The sequence below is a fragment of the Lichenostomus cassidix genome, chromosome 4, assembly GCF_008360975.1.
Source record: "Lichenostomus cassidix isolate B80296 chromosome 4, HeHo_3.0, whole genome shotgun sequence".
In the NCBI taxonomy this organism is placed as follows: Eukaryota; Metazoa; Chordata; class Aves; order Passeriformes; family Meliphagidae; genus Lichenostomus; species Lichenostomus cassidix.
Genome location: NC_139484.1, coordinates 44,657,187 through 44,669,260, shown reverse-complemented (window position 1 = coordinate 44,669,260; position 12,074 = coordinate 44,657,187). Strand labels below are relative to the sequence as shown.

General features: G+C 41.2%; 1 protein-coding gene across 2 annotated transcripts in view; it reads left to right on the top strand.

Annotated features, from left to right (window-relative positions):
* Positions 1-10,571, top strand: part of PDGFRA (platelet derived growth factor receptor alpha) — a 34,347-nt gene extending 23,776 nt beyond the window's left edge. For both annotated transcript variants that reach the window (XM_085058949.1, XM_085058948.1), the window contains exons 16-23: positions 290-456; positions 1,614-1,729; positions 2,276-2,398; positions 2,974-3,085; positions 4,987-5,086; positions 5,201-5,306; positions 5,833-6,068; positions 7,182-10,571. In XM_085058949.1, the coding sequence (XP_084915075.1) occupies positions 290-456; positions 1,614-1,729; positions 2,276-2,398; positions 2,974-3,085; positions 4,987-5,086; positions 5,201-5,306; positions 5,833-6,068; positions 7,182-7,329 (1,108 nt within the window). In that variant the 3' untranslated portion in view covers positions 7,330-10,571. The remainder of the gene's footprint in view (positions 1-289; positions 457-1,613; positions 1,730-2,275; positions 2,399-2,973; positions 3,086-4,986; positions 5,087-5,200; positions 5,307-5,832; positions 6,069-7,181) is intronic.
* Positions 10,572-12,074: the final 1,503 nt, after the last annotated feature.

The following is a 12,074-nucleotide window of genomic DNA, read 5'->3' as shown; positions in this document are numbered from 1 at the left end:
ACCTGACTGTTGGTAAAAGACTAAGTTTGAAGCACTTGTATTTGACTACAGTAATGCACAGTAACATGTACTAATAAGTAATGGTTATGTTATATATGGGATATATGGTAATGATCTTTATCTATCTATGTATCTATCTATTTATCTCTATATATATATTCCCTATCAAGAAGCCAGCAGCTGCATTTCACAGCAATACAATGGTACAACTTAAGTGAACTGTCAGATATGCACAAACTGTGACAAGGAAGTCACAAGCTGACACACTTGTATCTTTTTTCAATTTCAGTTATGTGATATTATCATTTGAAAACACTGGAGAATACATGGACATGAAACAAGCTGATACCACTCAGTATGTGCCAATGCTGGAAAGGAAGGAGGGTTCTAAATACTCTGATATTCAGAGATCTGTGTATGATCGGCCTGCTTCATATAAGAAGAAATCCATGTCAGGTAATGCAGAACTGTCCCTTCTGCACATGCTGTTAATACAAATGGCTCTTGTGTAAACACATATCTTATTTTTGTCCTCTAAATGAACACAAACTGCTTAGCTCTGGTCAGCAAGAGTGTGAGCATAAACTGTAAGCTGAAAGCTTGTGGTTGTGCTCTTCCATTATGCTGTGGGGGTAGGAGTGCCTGTTGCTGGAGCAGAAGGACTCCAGTTGTGTGTTTGTTTCTGTGCTGAAGCACTGGGTGGTTGTGCTCTGCAGTGAGGCTGTAGGCAATCTTTGGAGGCAGTGATTTTATCAGTCTTGTAGTTTGAAGGATTTTGAGCAATAGCAATGACCAATAATAATAGTAGTTCATATTGTTCTGTTTCCACTTACATTTCACATTAACTGACACTTACCAAATGCAGAACACTCCCAAATACTTTCCTGGATTATGTAATGAAGATAATGAATGCATCCTATTCCCTGTCCCTGTTCTCAGAAACCAAATATGCTTTTGTTTAAAAACAGACACCGTCACTTCTGCCTCCAGGCCTCAGAAACTGAACCATTTCCAGCCCCAGATTTACATGGCAGACTTATGTACTCATGTTGTGCTCTAGGACAGTCGGGGAAAATGAATCACTGAATTTTGACTGGTTTTTTTCTGACATTTTTCATAAGAGAAATATGAATTGTTGCCACAGAATTCCTGACCCTTTTTGCTGGTATTGGACTAGTCCCAGTGAATACTTCCAGGGAAGCAACAGTGTTCCGCAAATGTAAATAGATAAGAATGTATATGCATGCAAAAAATCCTGATGAAGGCATCACCTCTACATAAATATTTTTGTTCCACACACTGAGTAAACAACCTGTGTGACATTTCAGTAAGCCTTTTTAATTTTACTTTTTCCTACCATTCCCAGGGGAAGCAATTACAAACAGGAGAAAACCCAAAGTCTTTAAGACTGTATATTTTTAAGAATGCAGCATGTGTCAGTGACTGATGCAGACATTAAAAGGGGTAATAATTACCATGAAAAGACTGTTTTGGTCATGGTACTCTGCTGAAATCATCAGCTCAGAATCATGATAGGTAGGGGAAAATGGATGCTACTTTCACACTCCGCAGCAAAATCCCATTTTTCTTTTTCTTTTTTTTTTTTTAAATAGAATCAGAAGTCAAAAACCTTCTTTCAGATGACAGTTCAGAGGGCCTCAGCCTACTGGATTTGCTGAGCTTCACCTACCAGGTTGCACGGGGAATGGAATTCTTGGCTTCTAAAAATGTAAGTAAATTTAAAAAGTAAGCAAAATAGAATAAGGTGTAAAAATGTCTTCTTCCCCAGCTATGGGTTTTAAATTTAGATTTTGAACATATGACACAATATAATATTCTTTTTGGAGATACAGACAGCTTTCTCACTTAACTGGAAATGTAGATCACCGTGGTGAGAAAAAGCCAAAGCAGCAGTCAGTCCTCTCCTGCTGCATCCTGTGACATTGCTGGAGTCAGGGTGCCAGAGAGGGTAGAGATCAAAGCAGGGTCTGGGTGAAGGGTCCATACAGTCACAGACCAACATGGCCAGAAGCACAGGCAATCATTAGTACTTCATGGATAGAATGGAAAAGGGTGATCTCACTCCTTCCCCCTACAACGCATCCACGTGAGACCTTGCTGGTCCTGAGGACTGGTGCCTCCCTGCCCCTGTTAGCAGGTGCTTGTTCAGTAGAAGCTCTTGTTAGGACTGTAATAAGAAAGTCAACCCTTTTGTATGGGCAATGGCCCTCATGGAATAAACATGTCTTGAACAACCTAATTTTTCTCCATACAGTGTGTGCACCGTGACTTGGCAGCTCGTAATGTCCTCCTGGCTCAAGGAAAAATTGTGAAGATCTGTGACTTTGGGCTGGCTAGAGACATCATGCATGATTCCAACTATGTCTCCAAGGGCAGTGTATGTACTTAATTTCCTGAGCTCTGCTTTAGCTGAAATGAAAAGTGTTAGGTTTAAATGCTATTTCATGTTCTTGCCATTCAGTGTTGGTTACACTAATTGACCATTGGGAGGAATGTTCCTCAGAACAATTAATCTTCAGTTCATTAGTTCCTGTAATGTTTCTAACTCTGCTTTAAAGCAAAAAAGTACACATTTAGTACTCCACAGTCTTACATTTTTAACTGGCAAGTTTTGTGACTGGATAAATAATTAAGGAACTGTCATGCAATGACATACCAGACCTAGTTCAGCAGTGCCAGATTTTCCATCATACGTTCAATCAGCCTGGTCATTTGCTAGTCATAAAATGAATACACTTATGGCTTAACTAGTTTTTGTGGGGGGCAATGAGTAGCATTGCTTATAATCCCACTATCTCTGTATTAAATTGAATTAAAAATAAACACTAGCAAGGTTAACACAACTTTTCTTATAGAGAGAGGTTATTCCTGGCTATCAAACAACAATGGCAATGGTAAGTATTTCTTTAATGACTAATCTGTGTATTTGGGCTTTCTTTCTTTTTATTACAGACTTTTCTTCCAGTAAAATGGATGGCACCTGAAAGTATTTTTGACAACCTCTACACAACATTAAGTGACGTCTGGTCTTATGGCATTCTGCTGTGGGAAATATTTTCTCTTGGTATGTACTATGAATATTTTCCTATGTGTAGTGATTAAGTTTTTTCAGCTCAAATTGTTCTACATGAAGTATTTAAAATTCTACATATAAAAAAGCATGTATGAAATCCACTGTTAGTTGTTCTTCTACGTGAGGTTTCAGATTTCCATGTTAGGTGTGAAGTGTCCATACTCTCCCACAGTTCTCTTTAGTTTTGGTGGGGATTTTTTTATTTGTTTTGGTTTCTGGTTTTGGTTGGGGTTTTTTTGTTGTTTGTTTGGGGTAGGTTTTTTGGTTTTGTTTGGTTTTGTTTGTTTGTTGTTTTGTTGTTGTTGTTGTTTTTTTGTTTTGGGGGTTTTTGTTTGTTTTTTTGCAAGATACCTTTTTTTTTTCCAGAAAACTTAAAGAACTGTGTGAAAGTCTTTTGTGGAAAAGTATTGCTGTGCCATGACAGGATTGATTTTCTGTCTAATATGAGAAGGAACATATTTCTCCCTTGCAATCGTGTGCCTGGGGCTGCAGCCCAGCTCAGTGGCTGTTTTGAAACAGTTTCTTCATACACATTTCACAAGAGCCTGTCTTAGTCCCATTACAGAATGAAAATAAATGTCAATCTTCTGGGACACTGATTTCTCATTTCCAGGTCAACACTGTTCACGCAGTTGGTTTATGGCAGCGTAAAGTGGTTATGACAATATATAGCATTTACAGACAATGTACAGTTCCCAGCTGGGAACAGCCTGGCTCTTTCCTCAGCCTCATTAATTAGCCTCCTGGATGGGTGGATGGCCCCCTTCAGTGAGCGTGCATTGCCCAGATTTACTGCAAGCAGAATTAGTCATGCCTGTATGGTAGCTACTGCTGCCCCACGGCAACCCCAAGCCTAATGCTATTTTCTAGAATAAGTTGTCACATAACTGCTTCTCAGAAAACAACAGGTGCACCTCTATTTATGGTATTGATTACTGTAATCTCTGGGCATCATAGAATCCTGTAAATATCCATTCCCCAACAGCCCTTGGAGGCATGGGAGTGCTGTCGGATAGCTCAGGATGTGAAGCACTGTACTTCACTTCCCTTCTTGTAAAGAAGGTTCCAAAGCTCAGTTTTAGGTGAAAATCCTGCTTTTGGAAGGGCTGAGGCTCCTGCAGTAATATTATAGTATGCCTTCTCCATCTGAGAAATTTGTTCTTTCTTGGAAAGCAAAACATATCCTCAGCAGTGTTTGTTAAGGTCAGTTTTAACATCTTGCTACCATGCTGACCCTTTTACACATCAGCAACAGCAGAGCACAAGTGCAATGATGTCTCTGTGCTGCAGCCCCAAATTTTCAGTTAACTGTGTCAGCTTGGGCCAAGTCCAAACTTTCTGACAACCTATGCACCTGACATGCTAGCTATCGCCTGAAGCCAGCTGCCCAGCTGGGATGACTGGGGTAGAGAGGGTGCTCACCCCAAGGCTTTGCCCTTGCAGCCAGGATGAGGTGTGTTACTGAGGCCATGCCACTCAGCTGTCCTGCAGGGGCCAAAGGCAATAATACCAGGCAGTGCAAGTGTCCAGGCTAAGTTCTCACAGAATGGCAGTGGCAGGGCAGAGCTGTGACCTCAGCCATGCAGGCCGATGACCTGGTCCAGGTATCATCCAATCTCTGTCCCCAGTACATTCTATAAACACTGCAAAGTTTTTTTTTTTTTCCCTAACTAGTACCTGCTTCAATCTTTCCCAGCCAATGTTTCATGTTAGGGCTTAATGTCATCAAGACAATAGCTCTGATGTGAAACACTGGCTAGGAGAGAATCATTCCGATGTCAGGTTAAATTATAGCATTAACATTTCATGACATGAACAGGAAGACAGTATTTGGGAACTCTGCATGGGTAGTCAGGTACAGAGTAGCATTTTTGCTTCTCTTTTATCTGCAGGTGGCACACCATATCCTGGCATGATGGTTGATTCTACTTTCTACAATAAGATCAAGAGTGGATACCGAATGGCCAAACCTGACCATGCTACCAATGAAGTGTATGTGTTCATTTGGCTTTTCCACACCTGGCCACAGAATTTTGGCTTTAGTTTCTGTTTGATTAGTTATGTTCCTCTTCCAGTTGGTTAAATTGGTTTCCATCTTATCTGCAGGTATGAGATTATGGTGAAGTGCTGGAACAGTGAACCAGAGAAAAGACCTTCTTTCTACCATTTGAGTGAAATTGTGGAGAGCTTGTTGCCTGGAGAATACAAAAAGGTTTGCTCTTTGTAATTTTCTGTGCTTTCTGTACACCGCTTCAGAGGGAATTGTAAGTGTTGTTCCAGCCATTAGAGCCATGAGCATTCAACTGGCACCTCCTAACCTACGTGAATTATGTGATTAGCACTTGGACATCGCATGTTCCATTCCTTCATTCGAGCTTACTGAGAGAAGCACTACTGCAGTATTAACTGGGAAGCAGAACTCAGCTGTGGACAAGTTTTGCCTGCTCCATAGTTCAGTGTTTCATTTTTCCCACCTACCTTAACTCCCTTCTCCCTCTCCCTGTCCTTCTTTCACATCTATTTGTCTGCTTTGTGCTGCCACATTTGCTCCCACATCATCTAAAACTTACATGTCACTTGTCCCTTCAAAGCAATTGAAGATTCTGGACTTCTCTATTCAGTGTTGCTGGCTCATAGGGCAGAATATTTGCTAGGCTAATGAATCACAGCTGCCTATCTGAAGAAAGGCAGCCTTAGTCAATAGTATCTAATGAGGGGGTTGAAATGAATATTTTCAGAGCTATGAGAAGATTCATCTGGACTTCCTGAAAAGTGATCATCCAGCTGTCACACGCATGAGAGGGGACTGTGACAATGCTTACATTGGTGTAACCTACAAGAACGAAGACAAACTAAAGGACAGGGAGAGTGGATTTGATGAGCAGAGGCTGAGTGCTGACAGTGGATACATCATCCCCCTGCCTGACATTGACCCTGTTTCTGAAGATGAGCTTGGCAAAAGAAACAGACACAGGTAGGTGCAGTTTACAGATCCCATAGTCCATAGTCAGCATTTGGTATCATGTTTGGCAATGTCCACTTAGACTTTTCAGCATCATACTCTGCAAATGGTTTCCTTAGCTCTGTTGAAACTACTTATTGGGGGAGTTGCATATGAATATGGTAGTATGACTCCCACAGGTTTTACAGTGGGAAAAAAATAATTTTCCCAGTTTTGTGGTTGCCAGGGGAAGGAGACTGCAGGTAGGATGTTTCTGTGTGTTTCTGGGACTCCCTTAATAGCTTGGTCAACTCTGGTGGTTCTGTGGGCACATTTTGCAACACATCTTGCCTCCACAGCTCAACAGCTTGGCGCTTTATATGAGATCTCAAAGGATTGATTTGCTCTGTATGAGACAAATCCCAAAATTTGGGAGAAGTTGTTTATAATATCTTCTATGGTATAGTTTTCTATGAAAGCAGGGAATTCGAGAACGTTTAATGTCTCTCTTGTCAGTTTCCATGACCAATTCCACTACAACACAACACTCTGTGTGACCCTAATTGTGAATGGTGGAGATTCAATTCAGCACCTAATTCATAGTGTATAGAATCAGCAACCTAGAAATGTTGTGTGGTGGTTGTTTGGGGTTTTTGTTGTTTGTTTTTTGGTGTTTTGGGGGTTTTTTGGGGGGGTTGGGTTTTGTTATTTTCTTTTTTAAAAATATTTTTGTGTATTATTTTCGAGAGGGAAGAAAGAAGTCCTTAAGAAGTACTATCCAAATTAAGACGTATTACCTCTCTGTTTCTCCTATATTACTATCTGTTAGTGCTATCTTATTTTCATCTGACCTTCTCAGATTTACCTAAGTGAGCTATTGTCACAGTAGTGTCATAACACTATTTCTCCAGCAAGGCTGAAAGTGCTTGGAGAAACATATGAAGAACCCTGCTCCTTTGAAGGGTTCACTACTTTTGATATACAAGATACATCTTATCCTAAGAAACTGGTGGTCATAGTCACCTAAGATTGCACTGTGGGTCAGAAAGCATCTGGGGAGGTAGCGTTCAGTTCTGCTGGAGACTGTAGTATTTACCCAGCCACATTCACCATGTACCTGATCTCTGAGATATTTGTCTCTTCCAGTTCACAGACATCTGAAGAAAGTGCCATTGAAACTGGTTCCAGTAGCTCTACCTTCATCAAGAGAGAGGACGAGACCATTGAGGACATTGACATGATGGATGACATTGGGATCGACTCCTCAGACCTGGTGGAGGACAGCTTCCTGTAACCCCACAGACACCTGCCAGCTCTGCACACAGGGAAGCTTCCTGTGCTGTCTACAGACTTCTGCTCCACAGAGAAAACCACTTTATTGCAACGTCAAGGATGTGAAGAGGAGGTGGATTTGTAGAGAGGAACTCCCAGCAATGGGCAGAGGAATCAGCCTGAGTATGAATGAAAGAGACATGTTGAAGATGGATTTTTTTAGTGTTGCTTCTTGCAGTACTTCAGTAGCATCTCAGTGTTGTTTGCCATTCGAACTGGTAGGAGGATGAAGGGAAAGGCCACAAACAGACCAGTTTTGTGTTTCAAGGGCATTCATATGACTTTGACAGATCAATTTTCCACTGCAGCAATACTTCACCATTGTAATTATGTAAATAACTGTCTACTCAAGGATCTTTTGAGGTGCACATTGAATATATGCCATGGATTTTAGAAGAGGTCACTAATGAATTTTGTGTACTTCCTCCTTCAATCTCAATGTCAGCTGCTGTTGAACTATCATGTGAATTGAAGAACATGCAAAAACCACTTTTGGACCAAAAAGGTCTAAAACCACAAGGGACTGACCGGTACTATAAAACACGTTACTTCTTACAATTAATGCAAGTAAAGGGGAATAATAATGATAATAATAATGATAATTAAAAGCCAGTCTATAATAGGTGTTAGAAACCTAGTAAGTCTTTATTAACTATAGAAGGTAGCTGTTTTCAAAATAATACTACTACTGTTTTCAGTAACACTAAATGTATATTTTACAATCCATTGTCCTTCAGTAAAAGCACAGTATCAAAAAACTTTTTTAAATGCAGGGGAGAAAATTCTGCCCCAAAAAATTTTACGAAACAATTCTTTTTTTTTTTTAAGTCTACACAGTATGGTAATTGTTCTGGTTAGCTAAAACTACTTTAACATGGAGAAAAAAATTAAGACTTTTTTCTCTCATGAGCTGAGTAGCTTTTCTAATCAGATATTCTCTAAGCAATTAGTTTTCCTCTAGTTAAGTGAGGTTCTAAAAATTTAAATTAAAAAAAAAATAAAATGCCAGGTTTCCAAGATGCTGGAGAATGGAAGATTATGATAAACCACCAGCAATATCCCATTAGTGTTTCATGAGTACTCAAAAGAAATCTTATCCTGGGGTTAGCTGCGAAGAATTGATTTGATATTTGAACTGTTCAAGGAATTTCTCCAAGCCTGAAACTTGAGTTCAAATAAGCAGAAATAATTCTGCAGCAAATATTCTTGTCTTAGTTTTCAGGTTTAAACAGGGGCAGAAAGTTCTATTATCTTTGCAGACTGTAACTACAAAAGGTAAACACTTCTAGGAGTGTTTTTCAGAAGAGGGTGCATGAAAATGAACCTGCTCTCAGCCTGCAATTGTTGGTTTTTGACACCACTTACATGAACAAAGTATTATGATTACTGCTATCACTGTACAATGTGTTATTGAGATACGATGCTTTGGAAGACTTACATGTGAAAAAAAACACAGCACTGCCAAGGGCCCCATCCTTTCTGGTACTCAGCTTTCAAACTTCGCCTTAATTGAGTGCAATGAGCACTTTCTAGGATGTGCCTAGCCTCTGTAATGACACAAGCAATGCAAATGCAGTGCAAACTCATTCCTGTGTTGCAGTACTTTCCTAGGAAGTGTGAAAGATGGACCAGCAGTGACTGAGCGAACATGTTGCCATGTTGAACTACAGTATAAATTCAAATGGCCCTACAAAAAGTTTCAGAAGTCCCCTTGATTTCACTTGTTGTGGACAGTTATGGATCAAATAAAAGCAAATGCAATATCAGAAGTGTTACAGGGTGGGACACCCCACCGGCAAATAATTCTGGATCTGGGTTTCAAACTGTCACCCGGCTGAGGCCATGTACAAGATTACAGCAAATGTGAAAACAGGACCTGAAGTGAGACCCCACATTTTCAATCCTGATGGAAACTGACAATCAGAAGAAAGAGTTACTGATGGCTCATCTGTCTACTTCTTGCATTCGACAGATTAAGACCAAGTGTCTTCCTGGGACCATGCTTTAGCCAAACACATCACTGAGCTCCATATGGGGTCAACTGTGAAACACAGACTCTTGTTATAGCCAAGACGGATGAGATGATGTGAAATCTCCCTCCAGTTATGAACTATGAATTGAGGAAACACAAATTGTCTATGGATATCCCAGATATCTGAATGGCCACTTGAGACCATATGTACCTTGATTTGCATGTGTAGTGTTTACAACTGCACATCCAAATTAGGCAAGCAATTTCACCTGCATTTTTGCACATGGCCTAGTGTTCTTCAGGGTTTGAAAATCAGCCCCAGCATGTTTTATTATATCAGTTACTGGAATCTAAGGACATTTTCATGCAGATTTGCCTTCCCCTCACCAGCTTCATTCTGTATCTCACAGTGCATCTCAGGCTAGACTCAGATGGTGAACCAGAGCTGGCTCATTTTCTGGTCCACAGTAATGTTAATTCTTCATCTTGTCATGAGCATTGTGCAGATGAATTGTATCCATGGCAGGAGTCTAGCCAAACCCAGCTCACTGCAGGCTTGGAATCAGATAAGCTGGCCTGGAAACTGGAATGAGAAGCAGAGGAAGAGAGAGGATTTACTAGAGAGGGAGAAGTGTGAGAGAATAAATTTAATTTCACAATATTATCAGTATTACAGACTTTTTTTTTATGGCTTACTTTTTGAGAAGCCGCTGGAAGAAATAGTCCCAAGCCTTTTGCTACAGTAATTATATAATGACAATCAGTGTTAGCCTATGAAATGCAGCTTTGATTTGAAATGGCCAATCAATTCCTTACAGCGTGGCCTGCAACTTGTACAAAATGGTCCTATTACATGATGAAGGACGTGTGATATGATGATGTTATACATCAATATGTATATAAGTATTTTTATATAGACTTCTAGAATACTGCCAAAACATTTATGACAGCTATATCACTGCCTTTGTTTATATTTTTTGTACTGTGATATATTCCACAGGCACGTTAACTGTTGCACTTTGAATGTCCAAAAGTTATATTTTAGAATAATAAAAAAGGAAGTGTTTCCAAAATGATGGCTGTTGTGAAATGTTTGAAGAAGGGCAAACTGGCCTGAGTGATGGTAGGCACAAAATGTATTTCAAAAATGCCCCTGTTGATATTTTGTCTTTGAAAAAATCTTGTAAATTAAGATCTCTATATTTCAATAAATGATATATAATTTAAGGATATGTGAGGGGTCTATACTCACTTATTGAAAGATGGTTGTAAAGAATCAGTCTTGCTCAGGGATTTTTTCCCTCAAGAGGTTTTTGGTTTATTGAGTTCTCTGCAAAGCCATCAGGCAGTAGTGACAAGTGTGTCTCCGAGCCCTTCCAGAGGGCATAGTGAGGAAATGCTGGCAGCAAATGACCTGGATAACAAGTGACATCTGTGGGCTGTCATATTGTCTCCCAAAACAGAGCAGCTGTGGTGCTCCAGCGCCGGGTGGATGGGTGGGTGAGCACTGGGCTCCCTGCATGAGATGAAACCCTTGGCCTCGGCACAGGGTGTGCTGGGGGGGTTGATCCTGCTGTCTGCACACACTTGAGAAAGTCCTCTGGCTGCAGGGTTTTTTGAACCTATGCTGAACTTGCCTCCTTTGCAAATCAAACCAGATTTTTTTCTACAGTTCTGTGCTCCCACAGTAATCCATTTTACACAGTGGATGTAACTGAATGTGAATTTGAGAAGATTTGCAAGATCTCAACCTGAAATCAGAGTTAAACTTGATAGCTGCGCTTCCTGCACAAAAGCCTGTCTTGGTTTTCCAGCGGGAGCCAGGCAAGGCTGGCTGTGGGAATGCCCTGTGAATAGGTAGGTTAGCAACCTTCTGTCCTTGGGGTGGTCACTGTTCTTGGGGGGAACTTGCTGGGAGATGAGCCCTCCATCTAACATCTCCCCCTGGGCCTTTGCCTTAGATAAGAGTTAGAGTAGGTTATCCTTTGTATCTCATTGCTGAAAGGAGTCTTTGTCCTGTAACACTGCACGGACACACAACACTTCCTGTCACCACAGGGGGACAGGAAAGAGTCCTGGCAGTGCTTGTGCCCTTACGTCCTGCTCAGCTGTGCACCTGCTCTTCTGGAAGCTGAGCAGCTGTGTGAGACATGAGGGCTGATGGACTCGTTATTTCTGCTGTGCAGGGTGAAGGGTGGGGTACAGAAATCTCTCTCTATGCAAGAGCCTGGGTACAGAGCATTCTCCCACGTGCAGGGTATGGCTGTGAGTGCATGTGAGCATATCTGTCCATGCTGGGGAGCATGGATAATGAGTTTCTCACCTTCAGTAGATCCATTTTGGGCAAAAGTCTGCCCCTCGCTCCACCAGACTGGGGGTCTGACATGAGTTCTACACATCATCTTGCTCCCCATCTTGAGGCCTCAGCAAGTATTTGGCTGGAAATGTGCTGAGGCAGTGCACTGGCACATAACAGAGGCAGTGTGCCCAGGAAAAGGGAGCTGAGGGAGGGCAGCACTGTGGCTGGAGCAGCAGAGAAGGGCAAGCTTCTGGCCAGGTGGATAGGAAGGGCATGGCTTTCCACATAGCTTTTGTGCAGGAGCCTTTAAGTTAGGCAGATAAAAAGATTTTTGGCTAAGCTTCTGTATTGCTATGAGTGGTGCAAAGAGGAAGCAGCATGTTCACCACCCAGAAAGAAGTTATCCAGCCACATTGAGATTCTCCCAGTGGCTCTG